The following is a 24,663-nucleotide window of genomic DNA, read 5'->3' on the forward strand; positions in this document are numbered from 1 at the left end:
TTACTTATTTCTTCCTCTGATAAATGCTGAAATACCTGTCTTGGCGTTTGTATTTTTTTGCATTTCAATAAAAATTTATGGAAACAAGTTTATTTTAATATGTTTGGGGAGCTCTATTGGCAATTGCATTTGAGTTCCTATATTTTCATATCTGTCCATTATGAGAGGCCCTCACACTCTGTTGAATCATTTCTTACTGTTTATTTATGAGATAATGCATTAGAAAATGCTCAAACACACAAAAGTAAATGGTAACACTCCAAAAGCCTCCAAATGGACATTAATTGGGAATTATGGTAGGTAGATCTTGGTGTTGAAGTATTCAACACAGAGAAGATGTCAGGGGCTGATTCAACCCACCACGCACCACTTTAGATATTCTTCAGAAACGCTATGCATTACTATATCCTCTCTGTAACTGGATCCCTATTCAATGTAATATTTTTGCATATGAGTAGGCAAAAAACATCATCAAGGCAGCATCTTCACTGACTTCATTGCAAAGGTTTGCCAAAACAAAGGACACATTTATCATCATATTACAGAAACAAAAAAATTCTCTGGCTATCCAGGTGAGTGGTGTTTATCCATGTAGAAAGACATTTGCAGATTGATGGGTAGGACAGTCTAAGGCAATAAAAAATTAGTTCCTTGTTTAATTTATCGTATAGCGCCTTACAGCTTAACTTGCCCAAAACATAAGCAAAATGATCTCTTGCCACTTTTGTACTTAATGAAAATATCATAAAACTAGCTACTATTTCCCTGTAACTTACATTAATAGGTTTCCTGGGGCTGACATGGACCTTTCTTCTCTTCTTGCACATTCAAAGGGATTGCCAAACGAGCGTTTCCTCAGCATTGCTTTCACTAAAATCTTAACAGACATCAAAAGTAAAACATCAATACAAGAAGATGTAGATACTGATTAGATACTCAAAAGCGTAAAAGCAACCTTTCTACTGTTACAGTTTATAAGCCAATAAATAGCCAAACACCTGCTATCCTTCACTGTACAGCACTGGAAACATAGGCATTTTACTAAACACAATGAGATTTTCTTTAGGCAATAGTGTACTACTTATAGAAATTACATTATTTTAATTGGTACAATTCACCTGCATATTTTTTTATTCTTTACAGTTGAAATCCACTAAAAAACAAATCATATAGAATTCAATTTGGAGCCCGCTTTCTGAAGAAAAGGCTGGTTCACTCAAAACAAATTCTTTACTTTTGTGAAGATACTGGAGGCGAGGAGTTCTTAAATAGAAACTTTTTCTAGGTTTTGGACATAATAAGAAAGTGCAAGAAATTATTTCTATACTGTTTCTTTACAGGTTTCTGTACTGCTGTCTGTGTCCCCATAACAGATTCACTGGCCTTTTTTATTCTGGTGACCAATATTATGTCTTTGGACAAGAAGAAAAGGGACATTTCCAATATCAGTACACAGACAGCCGTATCATTTTTTTGGGGCTTAATTTCCATGTTAATTTCCTGGACCAGGCTATATTGTTTATCTTCAGCACTATATGCAATGATGTTTAGTGCCTAACAGTTCTGCCTCACAGGTGTGCTTTGATTACAAGGCTTGCAGAAAATAATTATAATCTTTTGGCAAAAAGTTCACATATTGTATGTAAAAGAGTTCATATAGGTAGTTTTAACTGTATATTGTGTTTACCATAGGTTTATCCAAGTCATGTACCATGAATCACTGTATTAAACACAATGTAAACTATCTTTAGACATACTTCTCTTTTTAAAATTTAAATTTATCCTAGCGGTTATAGAACAGACACTTTCATTAAATTAAGTAGCTCAACAATATCTATTAATTATCAATCAAACCAGACAGGATCTCCTGTTTGGGAGAAAGAAGGGAGGTAGAAACCGACAGGGGAAGAAAGTACATGGAATCAGGATCATTACGAGGTATGCAAAACAGCACAATATTAAAAAAGTCCTAACCAAACACCAAATGTGTTCTTTCATTTGGTTATGCTGATTGGTGTAGTACTCTAAACACAAGATGGTGATAGAAGTCTACGATGTGACCATTTAGCAGCCCAATACCACAACAGGAGTTGATGGGAGGCATTCTTCCAATCCATCTATGAGCTGGTTATGCTCCACTGATTGGTGTCACTGTTTATTGATCCCTCCTCTCTATTTACACACTAGATTAGGCTATAAGGAAGTGCCATCTGCCTGTGGAATGCATGGCCATGCCCCGCTAGTTGGAGTGGGTGCGCCATGCTCTCCAAAATTAGCCAGTCAGATACCGAGGCCCCACGCATGTGCGATGAGTGCACGATCACGGTTTCACATGTGTGGGCATTCTGCGCCATATACAAGATCCATTTTTACTGTGTACACTGTGCAGACCTTGCCAGTTCGGATGGCGTGCCCTATGGACCCCCTTCACACAGGTTTTTACCATTCTCTTTATCCTTACAAGGCCAGATACCCCTTTTAGGGTGGTCCTCTGTGTGCAGTGTGTAAAATAGACAGAAATAGAGATATTGTTACACCATGTTATCAGGGTGTTCCTTTTTACTTGCAGCCTAAGGAATAGTAGTGATCTTTTCAATGCAGTTTCACCATTGATGCAGGACCTAGAGCAAATTCTTACTCGACCTTTACTGCTAGACCTCCATATGAGCTTTAAAAAGGTAACTAGTCGTTTTTGTACCCATGACCAGGATTCTATGCAATGTCTGCTTACATTTTGCCCATGGACTGCCAAGCTATACATCAGTATTATCTATATATTGACACTAGGTTTCTGGCAAGGTCTGGCAGTATGTAGCTTTACCGCCCTCCCTTTCTATTGTTTATTTGCCTTTCAGCTTCCACTACTAGCTATACATTGTCTTACCTGAGGGACCAGTGACATGCTCCTTTCCTGTGGGCCACAATACTCTAAATCAGTAGGCTGAACTAGACCTCCACATATGCCATCCACTGACAATGCCAATTCTACTCTTGCTTGAATAGTTTGTGTGATTGATTACGGTGTCATTCACCATATCTCGGTAGGTTTCCCTTTTTGAACTTTAGATGCACTGTGCTCATTATACCTGTCTTGCATATGTTATGTTCTATTTTTTGTTATCTACTATAATTTAAATTATCCTATAGAAATACTCCTGGTGAAAGGACTTTGAACCTGAAACATGTTGGGTACCGGAAATCTCTTCCCGGATGTTGGCTACCAGAAAGTATTTTTGGATACTGGAGAGAAACCACTTTAGATACGTACTTTATTCTATTGCAAGATATTGCGTTATGTGTATTTGTGTCTAATGTTAGTGTATGTTTTAGCAATCATTGTCTGATGTTTTTTAGTTTTGCCTTAATAAAATATTTTTTACATATTTTGTTAGTGTTTAAAGTTCCATTTGGGGGTAGTCAACCTTTCTAACAATGGCTATTAAAACAACGGTGAGTCAAAATAGCAGAAGAGGTAGCAAATTATAGGTAATCGATCTTAACCATGCAAGAGAAATCACATTCGCATATTTAATAGAGGCAACTCAGGCTGTAACTCCATAAGAAAACTCTTCATCCTGTTAAAAATATATCAAAATATATCACTTATGTAAAGCCTGCTGTATTGTAGGACCGCTCTTCAAATGGTCATAAATAGACAAAATTTAGCATATCCCCATGGAAACTAAATGCTCTATTACCCATTTATGACAACTGAACATTGTTAACCTGCAATGTGATTAGTGCTAACTAACTATAAATGGAACAGAATAAAAGCAGATTTCATCATGCAAATACAAGTCCTAATATCATGCATGTGTATAAATATAAGCAAAGGAATGGGAGATCCTCTTAAGCCGGTCATAGATTAATCAAAATTTGGCCGGTTCAACAGGAATAGGCCAAATTTTCATTGATGAATGGGCAGGCTGGTTGTACTAAAAGTCAATCTAGCAATCAACTTCTGTACAACTACCCTGTTTTTTTCGTTCCATCACTGCCAGCAGTGATCATTTTATTCTGATGGTGGGGAAACATCCTAATGCCAGAATACAATTTTTACATACTGCAGCATAATAGATAATTACATATTTTTATACGACACCATAGAATTTTATATACTAGTAACTATTCAAAGTGTTATTTACATTTAAACAGACCATGTTAGCAAAACAATGACATAAATGCCTTTATAATATAAGGCTGCATCTATACCAAACACCAGCAGTTCTAGATGTGCAGTTGGCCATTGCAGCCAAACAGATGATTTACATGCCACTCGCCACTATCCTAGAATGAGGAATAGTTATAATTTTTTTGGTATGTGATGAAATTAGAATCCTTCTGTTATGAGAAGGCTTTAACTGGTTTAGTAGAGGACTTTTTGGTTCCTTTATCCATTCTCATTATACCTTTCTGGGCTTTCGTGAATCTTTTTCCATGTGAAAAATCATCTGTTTTTGGTGTAGCAGTCAAATGCATGCGAGGTGGAAGTTATGTCGCATACACACGATCGGAATTCCGGCCAGAAAAAGACCGATGAGAGCTTTTCATCGGAAAATGCGACCGTGTGTATGCTCCATCGGAATTTAGCTGACCGAATTTCCGCCAGCCAAAAATTGATAGTGTCTCAATAATGTTCTCAATTTTCCAGACGGAAAAACTTTCTATCGGAAATTCCGATCGTGTGTATGCAATTCCGACATGCCAAAAATCATGCATGCTCAGATTCAACTATGAGACAGAAGCTATTGGCTACTGGCTATTGAACTTCCTTTTTCTAGTCACGTCATATGTGTTGTACGTCACCGCGTTATAAATGATCGGAAATTTGATGCGACCGTGTGTAGGCAAGACAGCTTGAGCCGAATTCCGTCGGAATTCCGTCGGGAAAACCATCAGAGTTTTTTACGACGAGAATTCCAATCGTGTGTACGCGGCATTAGGTTTCCATCTTAGGCCCGATTCACACCTATGCATTTTTAGTGCTTTTTGAATTTTTACAGACTTGCACTACAGAACGTGTTCCATAGGAAACCATGTTAAATAGACTGTAGTGCAAATCTTTAGAATACAAAAAGCACTAAAAATGCATAGGTGTGAATCCAGCCTTACAGTGTGGAGAAATGCAATAGAAGGTATTTCGTGCTTGCCATGTGAATGGTGGTAAGATGAATGTGGTGTGCACATGCTGTGCAAGGCTTGGCACAATGCCATAGAAAGTTTTATGCAAATTTTAAACCTAGAAATGGATGTTCTTCATGGTACATGGTACATTGCTATTCAGCTGCAGTGTTGTAGAGAGGTAAAGCAATAGGCCAACAGAATTTTGCTAATTGTTAATTCGTCATTGCTTATTAAGTACATGTCATATAATTGGACCTAAATTATAATAAAGGCACTAGAAAATAGGCACTTGTCACTGATTATAATTGTTTGCTAGCAAGCAGTGTCTACAAGAGGCTGCTTGTAAGTTGCATAGTTATTGCCAGTACTAACTAAATCTTGAGTTGGCAAGGGCTAGTAATTAACCGCTTGAGGGAACTGTCTATTAGGTGCATGTAGATTAATTAAAAAAAGATTTGCTAGTAGAACAATTTGTATATTTTAGCTGACTGTGTCTGGATCTACACAATAAAAGTTTTTCGTCGTGATTTATGCCACTTATAAGGCAACAATGGCAGGTACAGCAGAGTTACCATATGTATTCCATTAATTCATTATTATCCTAAAGCGGGGAGGGCACAAATAGCTACTCTGGTTGTCAAGTTCATTGAATTAGCCAATTTGCATTTCAGTAATCCTTCAAAATAGTTAAAATTTAGAGTGGTTTCGTCATTGCAGAGGAAGTTGTTTGTAATTTTCAAACGTTTTATTTAAATTTTAAAAAGTTCTTTAAAGAGGACTTTGTTTGCCAGAGCTAATTGTATAAAAGGCACTAGAATAGTCATACATATGTGGAACCCTCAAGCAATAAGCAGTGGAGGATTGATCTCTCTCCTGTTGGAGCCTACATTCTTTTATGACCAACATTCCTTGGCAATGCCAGGAGTGGCAGACCAGTGGAATTTCTTCCTTTACTGACATCAAAGATTTTCATGCAAGAGTGCATTCTTTCTTGCATTGACCCTCAGTGTAATACTTCACACTGATTGCCAATCTAAGAGGGTTTATTATTCATAACACTAACTGACCAGTAATAAAAAAAAAAAAAAAATTCTCCAACTAGCCAGCAAGATAAGGACACTACAATGTTCCCCTATCTGTATTATTTTTGGTAATTTTTTAAATATTCTGATAAAAAAACAAATTCGTCATTGAGATCAGCATTGGTGTGAAATATAAATATATATATATATATCTATATATATATAGATATATATATATATATATATATATATATACACACACACATTATATATATATATATATATATATATATATATATATATATATATATATACACATACACACACACACACACATACAGTGGGTATAAAAAGTCTACACACCCCTGTTAAAATGTCAGGTTTCTGTGATTTCAGAACTTTTTCCACCTTTTAATGTGACCTATAAACTGTACAACTCAGTTGAACAACAAATTGAAATCTTTAAAGTGGAGGGAAGTCAAAATAATAAAAAATAATAATATGGTTGCATAAGTGTGCACACCCTTAAAGTAATACTTTGTTGAAGCACCTTTTGATGTTATTACAGGACTCAGTCTATTTGGGTATGAGTCAATCAGCATGGCACATCTTGACTTGGCAATATTTGCCCACTTTTTGCAAAAACACTCCAAATCTGTCAGATTGCAAGGGCATCTCCTGTGCACAACCCTCTTTAGATCAGCCCAAAGATTTTCAATAGAATTCAGGTCTGGGATCTGGCTGGACCATTCCAAAACTTTAATCCTCTTCACACACAAACTTACTAAGAGTGGTTGCTTTAATTCTTACTTTTTGTTTTAATTTTTGGCATGGATTACCTAAGAGCTGAAAACTATTTTAATTGCTCTTCAGGGGAAATAGATTGAGAAAGGCTGCTCTAGAGAGACCCAGAATAAACATTTTCAATAATTCTCGGTCGAAAGGTGTACAATGCAAATATCCCAAATTTATGGAGTTGTAGACACATGTTCAACCCAAAAATAGGTAGTAAGGTGGAACTCAGGGCTCATTTGCTGGAGATTTTGGATGGCACTACAAAAGAGGTCTATGCAGAGGCCAATTATTGCTATATATTATAATGTTTTATTTTTTTATCTTCACTTTGTTGTTCAACCTCAGGCTGCAAACAATTGCACAAATTCTCAGCATATATTGGGATGGGTATATTATGGCATAAAATGTAACTCTCACATTCAGCACCAACAATGATATCAGAAGAGTCACAGAGCTACGAATAAAAGAAGAATACAAATGCTTCATACCACAGCTGTCAGGCTTGGGATGAGTTTAACTGAATTCTTTACTTCTTCCTCTGTCACTTCTACTACTGTGCAGTGCTCTTCCTCCAGGGGCAATGCATCTTCACCATTTTTGGTCACCCAAGGATGTAGCTGAGCAAAACAAAAAACAAAGATTACAATTTAATCTACAGAATACATTTATGAAGGTAATGTGAAGACATTTCCAGGATAATTTTCCTATAAAATTATACATCATTATTAAGGCACATTTGTCATCAGATGTAATCACTAATCACCAAAATAGCTCAGTTGTCTTTTTTTTTTGAAAAGAGAAGATGTATAGAAAAAATTATGTTAAATAATTTAAAATTGATGTTGGAAGAATAATAATTATACCTTTGTTAATGTGTAGGCTACTACAATGATGATTGCTTATGTGTGTCATTTTAGTTATAGAGCTCTTAATAAATGTATCCTGCATATTTATTTTATCTGTTCTTGGTAAATGCCTGGTGTGGTGATCCTCCTCAGTTCCATGAGGCCCTTTTTCAAACTAACCACGCCAACACGGAAGCAGATCCATGTTGGCATGATCAATTTGAGTCCCCAGGATCACTGTTAGGAGATAAAACATGTCATGCACTGCATGCCTGTATCTCCTGTAGTCAATTTTTAAGCAATACACCTCCCCAACACAGTGCCATAACCCTCTTGCCCAGTACTGCGGTTGAAGGTGCAGACCACCTTGCTGGAGTCAGTTTTGAACCCACGGCACTCCCTGTCCTGCCATTAATCCCCCCCCCTCCCACAACCAATGCTGCTGTTTCAGGTGCAGCCATTGGAGGGGTGGACCAACCTGCTAGCGTCAGTTTTGAAGCCATGCTCTCCCTGCCCAGTGCTGCTGTGTTGCAGGTGCAGGCTGTGGAGGGGTTGAACAGCCTGTTGGAGCGCAGCGCACAGACAGGAGATGCACATTCCTGTTCTGTACTACATCACACTATGCCTGCCCGCTGGACTTACAGGCGTGCCCATTGCTTTCGGGAAGGAAGAGATGAAGAAGGGAGAGCCATCACTTGACCATAGGATAAATCCCCAAATAAAAAGGTACATAGCAATTATTTTCTGTAAACATACAAGTGATTTTAGTCAGTAATTGGGGATTGCTTTCTTGATAACGGACTTTGAAATCACTGTGTTAACAAATACTTTAATTGATTTGCATATTAGGTACAGCAAATATATGGTTCAGCCAACATTTGAAAGAAAATATTCTAACTACCTGTTCAGATAATTTGAATGGGTAACACAAGGGATGTATCATACTAACGGTAAGTAATGGCCCTTTTGCGCATTTATTTTTATTATTTTAGCTAAATCTAGGCTTTAATTTTTAAATGCTTTTTTTAGGAAGTTTTGAATATGATATCTAATCCAGCAGTAATATGCCTTAATTGACTGTTGGAAGTAGGAGCCACAACATGAAAAACAATAGAAAGATTTTCCTCTTTGAAAAAAAAAAAAAAAAAAATAAGAAGGAGCTAAAACCCTCACCTTCTTACAAATAGCCCAGTATCAAAACAACTAGTATATGAGGGAGTGATGATAAGTATTGAGCCTTACCCAGAAAAAATTGAGATGGGAAGCTGTAAATTGCAGGGTGTACTGGCCAATTTGTCGAGATTCAATGTACAAAAATCAACTATCTACTTCTCTTTCTTTTTCGGGTCCAAATTGACAGCAACTTCAGAAAAATTCAATGTGGAAGAGCATAGGACCATAATCAAGTTCCTATTTCTCCAATGGAAAGGTGCCCTTCATATGCAACAGTTAAACATTGGGCTGACAATTTTAAAACTAGCCATTTTGGTTTTGAAAGTGAGAAACCCAGTGGAAGGCCTGTTTCTGTCTCTGTGCCTGCAAATGTGAAAGCCATCCATGACATGATCATGAAGGACTGCAAAATATCAGCCAAAAGTATTGCTACATATCTGGGAATATCACGTGAGAGTGTTGGTGCCCTTATCCACAACGATTTGGAAATGAGAAAGCTTGCAGCAAAGTGGATCCCAAAACTTTTGACAACCTAACAAAAAGGACCCCTGTCACACACTACAGGTGAAACAATGGCAAAACTGACCTCCTTAGGCTTTCAAGTGTTGCCCCATCCACCCTATTCGTCTGACCCGGCTCCTTCCGACTAGGATCTGTTTCCTAATCTCAAAAAAACACCTAAAAGGGACAGCGATTTGGGAGTGTTCCGGAGGCAACTAATACTGCAAATAAGTGGTTACACCAGCAGTGGGAAGAATTGTATTTGCATTGACTTAATATGTCAGTAGGTATATACTGAGTACCCTGAAAAAAAAAAAAAAAAAGCCAAAAGCAAGAGAAAATAAAATATTCTTCCTCTAGAAAATATAAACAACCCACAATAAAACAACAAAAAGTGTAAGGGGGTTGAAGGCAGCATCTAAAACAGCAACTACAGTTGTTGCAGACATACACTAAAACTCCTGGGTCTCCAATCTATAAATGCAGGGGGTACGCAAGATTATGTAGCTCACTATGCTACAATCCAGAGTTTTTAGCACAATATAGCAGAATATACAACTGTAGTGTATTGCCACCATGTAGCCTGCCAATTGGCAGCTAGGTGGTGCCCCTAGTGGTGCAAAAAGTAAATGGGGGGGTACTAGTTTGCAGCCAGGAAAGATGTAGCCTGGAATTTGTATGCGTCTCCTCTGAGTGCAATTTAAAAATACAGGAGCAAGTCTTGACATTCCGTTATTCCTGACTAATGGGAACATTCCCTGGAACTTTTCTGTGGGGTCCCATTGCATGGAATTTAACAGATTTGATTGCTGATTCCTACCTGTTTCTGCTGTGAAGGAATTTGATTATATCAATGTGCAAAATGAATCTGAATGGTTGTGACTGTTTCATTATTAAATTGACTGACGCAGTGTTAAAATGAGTAAAATGCAGGAATCCTATAAGAAGTGATTAACCCTTTGGGAGTATTTGAACAAAAATAAAATTTTTGTTGCAGAGGATGCCTAAATCCTGACTAGTATCTTAGTGCAGACTTTTAGGAAAAGTGAGCCAATAACACAAGCACAGTGAGTGGCGGTTCACACAGGGGAAACACGACTTGCAGCGCGACTCACAGACGCGACCTGCACACGACTTCAGCAGCGACTTGCAAAACCACTTCTGTATAGAAGTCAATGCAAGTCACCTGAAGTCACCCCAAAAATAGTACAGGAAACTTTTTCTAAGTCGGAGCGACTTGAGTTGCTCCTATTAGAACGGTTCCATAGTACAGAACGGAGCCCGACTAGTCAGGCGTCTAAGTCGCCTGACAAGTCGCTCCTGTGTGAACCGGCACTTAAACAATCAACTAGCAAAAATTGGAAACAATGTTTTGACAATCTGACATAATAAAATCTTATTGTTTGCTTTAAAATATGCACTTTACCGCAGTGTTACCTTATTGAAGATGTACGATATTTACTTTTAGGATTATATGCATTATATTTATACTTCAGCAAACAAAATACATAGAAGTAATACAAAGTAAAATTAGAAAGATGTGACCAACTGCCTTTATTGATCAAACATTCCGTGGAAAACTAAACAAAGGTAAAGATTGTGTGATTGTGCGAGTCCCTGCCTCCTGAAAAATAGGTTTAAAAAAAAACACAGGATTTGCATTCGACTATAGAGCATTTATTTTGAGAGGAGAAAACTGCTCTGGCAGTTTTCTCCGCATTTTGCCATTACTGGATGGGGTTCTGTAGTTTGGAGATTTCTAAGAGTCTTGGGAAGGATGGAATTTCCAACCCTGTGTCTGGGTGTTGTGACCAGCCAGCAGAATGTGTGCCCAGGTGTACATGGCCATTATAATAATGGGCTGGTGAAAGCAGTAGGTGGGGGAATCTCCAATCCTGTGTCCATGTGTTGTGGACAGCCAGCAGGGCATGTGCCCAGGTGTACACAGCCCTTAGAACGATGAGCTGGTGAGAGTAGTAGGTGGGAGAATTAGGAGAATCTCCAACCCTGTGTCCAGGTGTTGTGGACAACCAGCTAGGTGTGTGCCCAGGTGTACACAGCGCTTATAAAGATGAGCTGGTGAAAGCAATAGGTGGGAGAATCTCCAGCCCGGTGTCCATGTGTTGGATAGTCAGCAGGGTGTGTGCCCAGGTACACACATCCTTTATAACGATGAGCTGGTGAGAGCAGTAGGTGGTGGGAGTTGGAGCTGATTGAAGGACTACAGAGCATTTATTGTAAGAGGAGAAAACTGCTCTGGCAGCTTTCTTCGGATTTTGCTATATCTGGATGGGGCTCTGTAGTTTGGACATTCCAAAGAGTCTTGGGAAGGATGGAATTTTCAACCCGGTGTCTGGGTGTTGTGGTCAACCTGCAGGGTGTGTGCCCAGGTGTACGTGGCCCTTATAACAATGGGCTGGTGAAATCAGTAGGTGGGGGAATTTCCAATCCTGTGTCCAGGTGCACACAGCCCTTATAATGATAAGCTGGTGAGAGCAGTAGGTGGTGGGAGTTTGAACTGATTGAAGACATGACCCTGTCAGAAGAGCTGGGCACCCCTGTTGGAGACTGCAGTCCATGTGAGGGCAATTCTATGTTCAAGGACTGGGAAAGGCAGGCCAGCTAAGAGAGTTTGTGAGACTGAGGAAGCTGAGGAGTCCAGTGAGTCCAGGGGGGCTGCAGAGAATTTCGAAGTCTCTGGTGGGTGCTAGCTGGACCCCATCAAGAGGCCATGTGGGCCAGAACAGCAAGGTGCTGTCACCTAGGAAGCAAGAGAGAGGCTGACTAGCCTGTGGTCTGGGAGACCAAAATAAGCAGAGGTACTGTTGAGTGTTGACCAGAGAGCCAGGTGGCTCTGTATTTTTAATTTGTGTTTACTAACTAAAGTTGAAATCCCTGTGTGGGAATCCTGGATGGACTTTTGTTTTGTTTTTTCCCTTCTAATTATTATTGTACATGATTTATATAGCGTCAACAGTTTATGCAGCGCTTTACAATGTATAGGGGGGACAACACAATTACAGTACGGTTCAATACAAAAGGTACAGGAGGGCCCTGCTCACAGAGCTTCCATTCTAAAGAGAGGGGGTGGTGGTACAAAAGGTAATAGTTGCAGAGAATGATTTGATGGGGGTGGCACAGGGACAGTTGTTAGGTGGGTGTGGGATAGACTTCCCTGAATAAATGAGTTTTCAGGGATCTCCTAAAGGTGGACAGGGTAGGGGCTGATCGGATATACCGGGGCATGGAGTTCCAGAGGATGGGAGAGGCTCTGGAGAAGTCCTGAAGGCGAGCATGGGAGCAGGTAACAAGGGAGCTAGAAAGCAGGAGGTCCTGGGAGGAACGGAGGGGGCGATTTGGGTGCTATCTGCAGATGAGGTTGGTGATGTAGATGGGGGCAATGTTGTGAATGGCCTTGTATGTTATGGTTAGCATTCTGAATTTTATACGGTAGGGTAGGGGGAGCCAGTGAAGGGATTGGCAGAGAGGAGCAGCAGTCATGGAACGATTAGTGAGGTGTATTAGTCTAGCAGCAGCATTCATAATAGACTGAAGGGGGATAGCCTGCTTAAGGGTAAGCCATTAAGGAAAGAGTTGCAGTAGTTAAGGCGGGAAATAATCTAATAAAAGTACATACATAAATAATAAATAATTAATAATAAAATAAAATAATATTTTCTAATAAAAGTGGGCTACCAGGCCCTTAACTATGATGGATGTGTGACATGGACTCACTATATAAAAATAGCATCTACCATTGTGCTAAACATTCCCCATATTACAATTGCTATAAACTATACTCTGTTTCATATTTCATTAATGAGCTACATATAGCAGGTACTAATCACTAGCTATAGCATAATCGATTTTAACATCTTCTATCAACCACTATGAATAAAAATGTTAGAAAAAAAGTATCAAATGCGACTTAGTCAGCAAAGACATGTAATGTGCAGTGCATACATCTGTGAATTGCAGATTTTTTTTTACCCTGCTCACTGTAGGATAGCCCCAAACATCATTTCTCTCTCAAACATCTGTCATAATATGATGACTGTGCTATAGTTTCTTGGAACTGCACAGCTGTTATATGACCACATACCTAGATATCAAAAAAAAAAAAAAAAAAAAAAAAAAAAAGCTATTTTTCTTCCATGACAATCCTATGGTTTGCTGCTCAGCAAATGTGCTGTTACCATGTAATAAATATGGTAATAGCATTCAATCTGAAGGAGGTCTTACAGCTTTACAATTGGGTGGAAGCTAGACTAGTGGTTCTACATATTAACAAAAGTTCATTGCATAATGTCTGTGGTTCCAAAGTAATTGCTAACACTGTTCCTTTATGTTAATCCGTGCTTCATTTTAGCCGTTATTTAAATCGATATAATAGCAATCAGAACTGGCAGTTTTCAGTTTCTGTCACTGATAGCAATGCCCTACCCCGGTGATGGTGAACCTTGGCACCCCAGATGTTTTGGAACTACATTTCCCATGATGCTCATGCAAGTGTAGTTGGGCATCATAGGAAATGTAGTTTTAAAACATCCAGGGTGCCAAGGTTTGCCATCACTGCCCTACCCTATGCCCCCCCCCCCACACATTAACCCCTGCAGCAACCTCAGCCTTCACATTAGGTTTTTCTGCAACACCCAATCCTCATTCCATGTCTATTCAGAACTGAGCAAGGGTGGACTGACCATTCAGCCACTTGGGCACTGCCCGAGGGCCCCGGGCACGTAGGGGGCCCCATCAGGGTTGCCAGCCTCAGTAAAACCAGGGACAGTATGTAAAAATCCTCTCCAGTGCCTTCTCAGCCAATAGAAAGGTGTCTGTGTATACTATGCATACATGTATGTGTATATTGTGTGATTGTATAATGTGTGTGTGTGTGTGTGTGTGTTTTTGTATACTGTGTGGCCCCATAATCTCCGATTGCCTGGGGGCCCCATATTCTCCTATTTCCCGGGGGCCCCATGAGTTGTCAGTCCGCCCCTGGAACTGAAAACCGTTGTTTTCATTTTTTTCTCCAGTTTTGCAGGGCAGATATGCCTACAATGCTAAACATGCACAGTTGGACATCTAAAAATAGGGCACTTCATATGTGGCTGTACTTGACCTTGGATTTACCTCGCAACACATATCTATTTTGAAGTGCTATAACTAGACTTAAATGCGTCAAATGTTCGCAGATAAAGAAACGATACAAACAGTATTACTTTAGCATCTCTACGTTGCCTTTATGGGAGCTCTTCAGTGGCTAGTGTCAGAGTCAGCACTTGGCGTATGCTGGCTCTTGCAAAGTGGTTCATCAAAGTACTGGCCAGTACACTAAATGGCATTCTTATAACAGTAGTTGTGATTTACAGGTTGGCCAGAGAGAAGCAAAACTACATTTCCTGTCATCAATAAGATTATAAAACATCTGTTCCAGTCCAATGCAGCTTTATAATTATGCTCTGCAATATTAATCTAATGTTAGCTTGATTTTTACAAAATTTAAGCTTTTCTTAGTTTAGATTTATAATTAACCAAAACAAGGTATTATGATGTTTTTTTCCTTAACATTTCAGCATCTCATCTGATTCTGCAATATGTCAGGTGGAAGAAAAGGAATCAGGAATGATATAACAAAGAACAAAGTAGAATAAATTAGATTTCCTATAAAATGGCACAGAGAAAAACAACGATACTGTAGTGTTATTAGGCAAAGACTCATTTAAATTGATATTGCACTGTTAAAAGTCATCATACACAACACAGAGATTAACTTCAGAATGAGAATATATGCAGTTCTATGAGAAGAGAACACATTCGAATTTCAATAGGCAGTGAACCTGAACACCCACAATATAATTTTAAAGATAAATTAGCGGATTGTGTCTGCTACCTGAATGGCCATCTTAGAAAGCTGTGATCTATATAAATGCAAGGCTTATGTCTCATTTATACATTTTTGGTGCATGATGACAGGTCTACCAATATAGACAATGGAACAGGACTCGATTCTGCAGTTTCTTCATGCAATGCCAAGGACTAGAACACCACATGCATTTCTTTATCGTATATCAAGGGATACAGCACCGTATTAACCGCTTTCAGACCGCTGCACGCCCATGTACGTCCCTACTTTGGGGACGGATATCGTTATGGCAGCAGGTAGCTGCAATAACCCCAGTATCCCCGTGTTTGGCAGGCGGTCCGGTACAAGATAAAAGTGGTCTCTATGGCAGATTCGCCACAATATCACTTTTATCTATAGCGGGAGAGGGGCCCTCCCTCCCACCGCTATCCGGTGCCCTCCGACGCTTACCGGAGCCATCGGCAGAGGCGTAGGCGATCGCATCTGTCCCCTGGGCTGACATGGCGACGAGTAAGGGGAAGATGGCCCCCCCCGTCTCTATGACACTGCAGGGCGGAAGCGACGTCATAAACGTCACTTCAGCCCATAGCTCTTAAAGGGGCATTTTATTTTTTAAATTTTTTTAAGAGACGATTTTTTTTCTTTTTTATTTCATTTTAGTGTAAATATGAGATCTAAGGTCTTTTTGACCCCAGATCTCATATTTAAGAGGTCCTGTCTTGCTTTTTTTCTATTACAAGGGATGTTTACATTCCTTCTAATATGAATAAAAGTAACAGATTTTTTTTTTTTTTTTAAACAGTGTAAAAATAAAAATTAAAAGGTAAAATAAAATAAGAAAAAATAAAATAAATTATAAAAGTCCTGCCGAGCTCGCGTGCAGAAGCGAACGCATACGTTAGTAGCGCAGCATATGAAAATGGTGTTCAAACCACACATGTGTCATATCAACGCGATCACTAGAGCAAGAGCAATAATTCTAGCCATAGACTTCCGCTGTAGCCCAAAACATGCAACCGTTCGAAAATTTTAAATGTCGACTATGGAGATATTTAAGGGTAAAGGTTTGTCACCATTCCACGAACGTGAGCAATTTTGAAGCGTGACATGTTGGGTATCAATTTACTCGGTGTAACATTATCATTCACAATAAAAAAAATGTCTAATTAAAAATATAAGCGTATTTTGTTTTATAAGAAAAGTGCGCTTGTAAGACCGCTGAACAAATACGGTGTGACAGAAAGTATTGCAATGACTGCCATTTTATTCTACAGGATGTTAGAAAAAAAAAGTATACTGTTTGGGGGTTCCAAGTAATTTAAAAAAAAAACAAACAAACCTGTTTTTAACTTGTAAACACCACATCTAAAAAAGAGACACGGTCTTAAAGTGGTCAATAACTGTATGGGTTATACTCAGATAGTACCTCAGTTTTTTTGACAGTGTCTAAGGTGTTCTTCACAGTTGAAGTTTGTGCTAAGAAAGCTCCCTTGAAGGGCCTGTGAGGGTCAAGGAGCTTCGCAATCAGATCCATTCAGAGAGCCAGATTCAAAGGCTAAGGTGGGTGGTACCCGAGCCTAGGTACGGAAGAACAAGGTTTGCCTGTAACGCTTCTCTTAGGAGAGCTGGGCCCTGGGATCCAGCACCTTGGTCACATTCCTATACCACAGGTTTGCTCTGGCAGAACGATATACAGGTCCAAGGCAGCGGACCCTGCATACAAAGGGAACCCATCCTTGAAGGTCTGGCATTACTCCAACCCACTGTGATGGGTGAAGATTGGGTCACTGAGTATTCCAGAAAGTACCGTGTAGTGGGAATGGTACGTTAAGAAGATCCTGGGGTAATTCCTATGGACTTCTTTAAGATCTGACTGTCTATTTGTTTCCGGGCTGTTTATTTATGCTATGTGCTCTTGCTCATGCGGGCTGCTGTTTTTTCCCCAGCCACTAGAGGGCGCAGGTTTGCTCAGGAATAGTCTATTTTTTTATATAGGCAGGTAGAGGAAGGGCGGCCATTGCCATGTGGTGGCAGGTCAGATAGACCTTGGAGACAAAACAGCGGCCCATGAATGTGGAAGTACTCACTTGGGGGAACTGGTGCAGACAAGTCAGGATTATATGCTGCATATTTTCTGCCTATCAGAGGAGTATGTTAATTTGTAAGTAGATGCAAGTACACTCCTGGATGATTAGCAGTTCACTTAAAAGTGTTATTATCTGCTTGTAGGCAGGAACAGCATTATATCCGTGCTTAGAACTTTTATTGCTTAAATTGCATGCTTTTTAAAGAACATGTTTGAAAAACATGAGCATGGGTGCATTTTAGGGAGTTGTATCTCCAATATAGTGCATATGTGTTTGCTATCCTGCAGGTCTAAGTATAGGACTAACTGCAGTTGGGCAGGTGCTTGCTTACAAACTTGCTAAAAAGCACAGTTGTGCACAGATGCTGAAACGCAAAGTTGCTGAAAACGCACAGATGGTAAAACGCCCAGTTGCTAAAAATGCCTAGTTGCTAAGATGCACAGATGCTGAAATGCATAGTTGATGAGGCACACGGTTGCAGATACACACGGTTGCTGAACATAACTGCTGTTACCAGTTCACACTTGATCGCACAAAGATGCTTGATCATATAAAGACGCTTGATCGCACAGAGAGGCTTGATCGCGTAAAGGTTGCTTGATCGCATAAAGATGCTGGATTGCATAAGGATGCATGATCGCCTAGAGATGCCAGGTTGCACAATGAGGCATGTTAATACGTTTACTTAAATATACATGATTCCTCATGATCACATGGGAATGCATGTCTGCATAGATATTGCATACTGCATATTGCATAACATGTTTCATAAACACATTCGTGCTTTGCAAAGATGCTTGTTCCATGGCACGTGCTATATGAATGCGGCAGCGCACACTTTTCATATTTTGCCATGCCTAAGGGCAAAAGCCTACAGAGTTGTAAGGCCTCCTTGTGAGGTAGCGCCCCCCCTCGATCAAGGTGGGGGGGTAGACTTCTGTTCTTTTTCTGGGGCTTGGCAAGTAGAGATCCTTGAGGGATGGGTGATCTCTGTTGGTATTTATAGGCTACTCCCCAAAGACCCAATCAAGAGAAAGTCTTTATTTCCGGTGCTAGACCGCTTCGGGTGGCCCTCACCTCGAAGGGGAAACAGCCCTCCGGCAGGCTGAGCCAGGCACTGCACAGGCCCCGTCACCATTTACCGGGGGGCGGAGAGGGCTCGGAAGGTTTGGAAGTCCCTTGCCCTGGAGCCCCCCCCCACCTGGGCTCACTGTCTCAGGATGTAATCACAGAGACCCCCTCAGAAGAGCAAGGTATGTGGTTTTATTCAAATCTCTTCACGGTATTGAAACCGATTGGAGATTTCAGACCCATTTTAGATCACAAAGTTCCGAACCGCTTCCTAAACATTCGCTCTCTTTGCATAGATCCACCCTACAGGGAGGAGAATTTCTAGCATCAATAGACATCAAAGATGCATATCTACATGTGCCAATTTTCCACGCTCATCAAAAGTTTTTGAGTTTTGCAGTGGAACAGCGCCACTTTCAGTTCATGGCCTTTTCCTTTGGGTTAGCCATTGTTTCCCGGGTATTTACAAAAGTTTTGACCCCAATACTAGCAAGACTAAGAGGCCAGGGGAGGATGCCGCCTGTGTTCTGCAGGCAGCGTTTTGCAGCGACTTATATAGGGATACGGGGCAGGGTCACCGGGTGATGTCACATGGTGACCCCGCCCCTTATGCTGTCATAGCACGGATGATGCTGGGACTGTGACATCAGGGGCGGAGTCACCATGTGACATCACCTGGTGACCTCGCCCCGTATCCCTATATATGTCGCCGCACAATGCATCCCTGCCATTATGGCCGGAGAGAGCGTCGTGTCAACATCGGAAGGAAGAAGAGGAGGAGAAGAAGGTGGCGAAGAAGAAGGCGACAGTGACAAGACCAGGCCAATGCTAGTAAAAGAGCTGTAAGAAGATAGCAGAGGCCTGGCAAGAAGAACTGAAGTGCGGGACAAGACCCGCAAAGACGGAAAGAGACCCCTGGATGGTGACGAAGGAGAAAGCCGGGCTCCTCCGCGCTAGCGGTAAAAGAGCAGAAGATAGCAAAGGTGTCCGGCGAGATGACGGAAGAAGACCCCAGGAGCTGTCTAATAAAGTATTTTAAAAACCTATGTTGTGTTTTTTATTAACACTTTTTTCCCTTAAAGGGGGCTCCCGGATTCTGATAAGCTCCCCACCCGCAGACCCCGCTAACCAACGGCCAGGGTTGTCGGGAAGAGGCGCTTGTTCTCATCAACATGTGGACCAGGTGCTTTGGGGTGGGGGGCCGCAGGGCCCCCCTTTCCCAAAGCACCCCCCCATGTTGAGGGCACACAGCCTGGTATGGCTCAGGAGGGGGGCCGCTCGCTCATCCCCACCCCCTTTCCCGACCGGCCGGGCTGCGTGCTCGGATAAGGGTCTGGTATGGACTTTGGGGGGACCTCATGCCGTTTTTTGGCGTAGGGGTTCCCCTTTAAATCCATACCAGGTGACGGGGCTAGCAAGGTGTCAATCTTGCCGATGTAGGCAGCGACATTGACTACCTTCTGTCTATTTAGAGCCACGTTCAAAATTAATGAACTTTACTCCGTGTGTGGGCAAGTCCGTTCATTTGAAAAGTCCGGTGGACCCCTGCCATAGTCCGGTGGATTGTCAGCCGGAAAAGTCTGGTCGCGTGTAGGCAAGTCTGCTCGCTCGGAAAGTCTGGCGGACCTCCGCTGCAAAGTCCGACGGGTTGTCCGACGGATAGTCTGATCGTATGTACGCAGCATGAGGTTTTCTGCAGCTAAGGATGGTGAATTTAGAAATTTCCCCCTGAAGCGAAACCAAGGAGAATGTGAGCAGGTGCAGCATATCTGTGTGGCACATATGTGCCCTTCCTAACAAACTATGAAAGGTGAGGCATACCTGTACGGTATATTGAAAATGTGTTCAGGGTGGCGAGACTCATTTAACTGTTAATATCCACTGCTCAATGTGGACAAAGGAACTTGGAGCACTCACCATGTCTTTTTAGCACAAGACAAACAACCTAATTGAATTGTATGTTATTTCTCTTAGCATTTTATATTGTCTGCAACCTAGTTTCATTTGGGGTCTTCTATAATGCCACTATTGTTGCTTCTGAGAAGTACATTATAGCAATTAGAGTTCCAGGGACTATCTTTATTAAATAATCCTGGCACAATATTACTTATTTTCTGAACATGGCTTTTAGAGTCATTATTTATGTGGCCTACATAACGTTTCTTATTAATTCAGTGTAAACCTGGCTTCATACTTTTTTTTTTTGCCCTAAATGCACTTTATAAACACAGTGAAAAAATTATAAACTGCAAAATAATTACTATGAGTATTCTCTCCAAATCACTGGAGCCTACTGGGTCAATAGAATATGAAAACTGTATGCATAACAGTTATGGATATGCATGTAAAAGATACTTGATGACAGATTTAGAATCCCTGCTAAAATATATGGAACAGTTTCTTTGTGATTGTCTAATATGACTAATAGACCAAAAAAAAACTCTACTATGCTTTGGGGGTCATGTGCAGTCCAGAAAAATAAAAAGCATACAAAGCCAGAAGGATTAACAATGACAAATAAATATTTAACAAATATTTTTAAAAATGACTGTTCCTGGCATCCAAAAATCTATTCTTTGGTATACTACTATGACAAGGATGGCATGCTTTGGCAACCCAAATGTTTTGGAACTAAATTTCCCATGATGCTCATGCACTCTGCAGTATAGTTGAGCATCATGAGAAATGTAGTTTCAAAAACTCTGGGGTGCCAAGGTTCGCCATCACTGCTATATGAAATACAGCACATAATGTATACCTTTACTTCTGGAACAGTTATCCGATCTTCTGGCTTCTTATTCAGCATTCGCACAATCAAGTCTTTCAGTTCATCACTTATGACTGGCCTTTAATTAAAAAACAAACATTTTAGGTTATCTTTTTGCAGATAAGGAGGGGCAGCCATAATGAAGGAAAGGTTTCAACCTTTTTGTGTATATATTTAATGCATTTCTAAGCCAAGGCTCCTCAAAGAATCTTGATATTGTTATCAGAAAGCCATCTGCTATCAGACAAGACATTCCATAATAGCAGGGCAGAAACTGGAAGAAAATTGGATAGGTTCTGCAAAACAACTAACCTTTATGAACCCAAATGAACAGTAGAATAAATATACCAAGTTCTATGAGACAACAAGGATATAACCTGCGTTGCCTTATTCAGCATTGATGGAACAATACATTTACAGATAACTGCATTCCGTATATAATATAAAGAAATCCTTTTAATTAAAGCACCAACTGAAACAAATTCTGAGGAGTTTATATAATCCCAAAGAGACTAGCAAACCTAATCATCACCTGGCTATAGCTGATCAGATGTTAGGTCTACAAAAGTGGAGTTGACCAACAAAGGCTTAAAGTGGATGTAAACCCACTCTCATGCTTTCTAAATGACTGCCCTAGTGGTCATCTCTAAGGATATACATGCCTCCTGCATGTATGCTTACCTGTCAAATGTCTCCCCTCTGTCTGTTATGAGACCCAAAAAACTGCAGATTATGTGGGTGGGTCTGTTGACTAAAGCTTGGTGGGTGGAGTTGTGATGTCAGTAGACTCTCCGCCCACCTCTACACTTCCCTTGTCAACATGCATTTTCTCCTGTGTATTTCTTACACTGAACTTCTGCTATGATCACTAACATCCAGTCAAAACCCAGAAAAGTCACTGCATGCCTAATCATACTGAGGTGTGGAGCAGCCAATCCTGGGAGACCTGGAGAAGAAAGGAGGAGGGGATCTGAAGTACACAGAATGACTTGCTTAGGCTCATGCACAAGATACGTAAATCACCTGTCACTCACAGCAAGGGGGAAGAAATAGACTCCAATTTCTCTGTCTGTCCATTTTTATCTCACTGAACAAAGATAAGAGGACTGCCCAGAGCTGGATTAACTTTGTAGCAAGACTGGGCACAGAAGACATGAAATCCTATACTGTACAAGGTGCAAGCCTTAATTAAAAAACATTTTTTCAGGTTTACATCCACTTTAACTCCAGGCAAGCAGCTACCATACATGGTCATAATCCATATTGAAAAACTGTACAGTCAGATACCCCTTCCAAAAAGAAGTGTTGTTTTGTCAGCACTTGAGCATGCAGCAGTGCCCAACTGTCTAATAATGCAAATCCTCCATCAGTCTGTTTTGCCATGCAGTGGATTGCAGGAGGTAGATATAAAAAATGTTTTAGGTATTTACATCAGTTTACATTTTTATGACTTTACAGTAACTGGGGCCTTTAGACATCTATATGAAGTTCAATTTTAATTCTAACCATAAAGACATTTTATGCACAAATCTAATCTGTTTCACTGCTCAACAACTGTTTTATGCATAGCTCAGAAATATAATACAGATATTAGTAAACCCTTACTAAGCTAAGTACCTTGGTTTGAACATTAGAGAGGATGTCAAATACTTTTCAGTAACTAACATGTAAAAAAGCTCAACAACTACAATATATATGTATAAAATACATAGCTTACGTACTGCTGGGGAAATTCCACTGGCTTATGTTTAATCATGTTATGAAGAACTAAGATGTAATCATCCATAAAAGGACACTGAAACAAACAACAAATACAGTTATTGGTGACATATGAAGATCAGAAAAGATATGATGATCTTAATCTGGTAATGACGACTTTAGCAAACTAAACCACAATTTACAAAAATATATTTGAGAAATAAACATATTTCAACTGGTAATTTGTAGCGTTCTTGTCTTGAAAGTGTTAAACAAATCTAATATTTTAGCATTATCTAATTTACCACATAAAATAAATAGTGCAGTTCTGTAGGAACATAAATAACTGGTGCCCATTCAGTTTGACATGTGCCTACCTTTCCACTAACCTTTATAAAAAATAGGGAACAACCAGAACAGGAAGACTACTTAAGTTTAAGCACAAACACAAAAGGCACTGGCATTCTGTGCACTAGATTTAGGGTAATCTCCATTTGACAGTGTTAGGCTATTTATAAATGGTTTTGTTTCACTTCTAGTATTTTCAACACAACTTGCACTACAGGGGTAGAAATATTTGTTACAAAGCCCAGTTATTTGACAGATTTGAATAAATCACTCTTTGTATAAGCATATTACATGGAAATCAGAAGCTGAATTGTGTAGCACAGCAGAAATCCACAGCACCAGAGTAGACTTTTTGCTAGTTAAGAATTTTTCTTCCGATGAATGTGTCTATGGGTTTACAGGCAAGCTGGAGAAAATATATCAATGAGTTTATAGTGCCCATGCACATTTTAATCCAATTTATGAAATATTTCAATGCAATATACAATATTCAGTATATCGATCGATCAATCTTTTCTAAACTTGATGATTAGATGCAATGTGTGTGGTGGGGGTTTCCTCTCCTTAGGTATCAGAGCAGAAATACTTCCCAGAAACCTTGCCATGTGTGCTCCTTTGCCCAGCTTCTAGCTTTTCCCATACATCTGTACAAACAGACCCTGGGGTCAATATATTGGCACCCCCAAACATACCCTCAGATTTACAGCACAGTTTCATGTCCAATGAATGATATTATGTAAGAAGGTATGCTAGTAGGACACCATTCCCTTTCGTAAAACTGAGAATGATCATGCAATCAAGTGCACTCACTTTACCTATCTTTATGTGTTTTACTGTCTGAAAACAGAAACAGGTAAGGGCTTGCAATAAGGTTAGCTAAAGGTTTTTAAGTGGACTTTAATGCTGGGATGCAGTGCGGCTTCTCTATCATGTGACAGCTGTGTTTGGTTCTCAAGTTAGGCATATGGCCAGAAGCCTGTTCCACAGTGAGTGTCTCTCAGCACAAAACCTCAGACCACCATAGATGCAAATGTTGGGTTGGGAGGATGTTAAAGTCCACTTTTCCTGCTGCTTTTATGTGTTACACAGTTGGTAAGAGGTTAATTTGTTTATTGTATTATAATACCAATCCTAAGTTATTATCTTTAAAAAAAAAAATCAAACAACTACTATGTAGTGCTCCCAATCCTACTTTGCGATAAAAAAAATGTTTTCATCAAAGTCCGTAAAATAAAAGAGAAAAACCTGCGCTGGGGTACCTTGCAAACCCCGAATAAAGCTGCCACTTGACCTTTGTTTGAATTAAGACTTTGCACTTATTACTATTTCTAACAGATTATTGGTGTAAAAAATGTGATTATTTTGCACT

General features: G+C 40.0%; 1 protein-coding gene across 6 annotated transcripts in view; it reads right to left on the reverse strand.

Moving 5' to 3' along the window:
* Window positions 1-24,663, reverse strand: part of CAMKK1 (calcium/calmodulin dependent protein kinase kinase 1) — a 311,605-nt gene that overhangs the window by 14,443 nt on the left and 272,499 nt on the right. For all 6 annotated transcript variants that reach the window (XM_077482348.1, XM_077482343.1, XM_077482344.1 and 3 more), the window contains exons 12-15: window positions 22,970-23,043; window positions 21,240-21,327; window positions 7,430-7,558; window positions 777-877 (exon numbers count right to left, since the gene is read on the reverse strand). In XM_077482348.1, coding sequence (XP_077338474.1) covers window positions 777-877; window positions 7,430-7,558; window positions 21,240-21,327; window positions 22,970-23,043 — 392 coding nt within the window. The remainder of the gene's footprint in view (window positions 1-776; window positions 878-7,429; window positions 7,559-21,239; window positions 21,328-22,969; window positions 23,044-24,663) is intronic.

The sequence above is a fragment of the Lithobates pipiens genome, unplaced genomic scaffold, assembly GCF_037356315.1.
Source record: "Lithobates pipiens isolate NorthernLeopardFrog02 unplaced genomic scaffold, aLitPip1_a1.2 Scaffold_16, whole genome shotgun sequence".
NCBI classification, from domain to species: domain Eukaryota; kingdom Metazoa; phylum Chordata; class Amphibia; order Anura; family Ranidae; genus Lithobates; species Lithobates pipiens.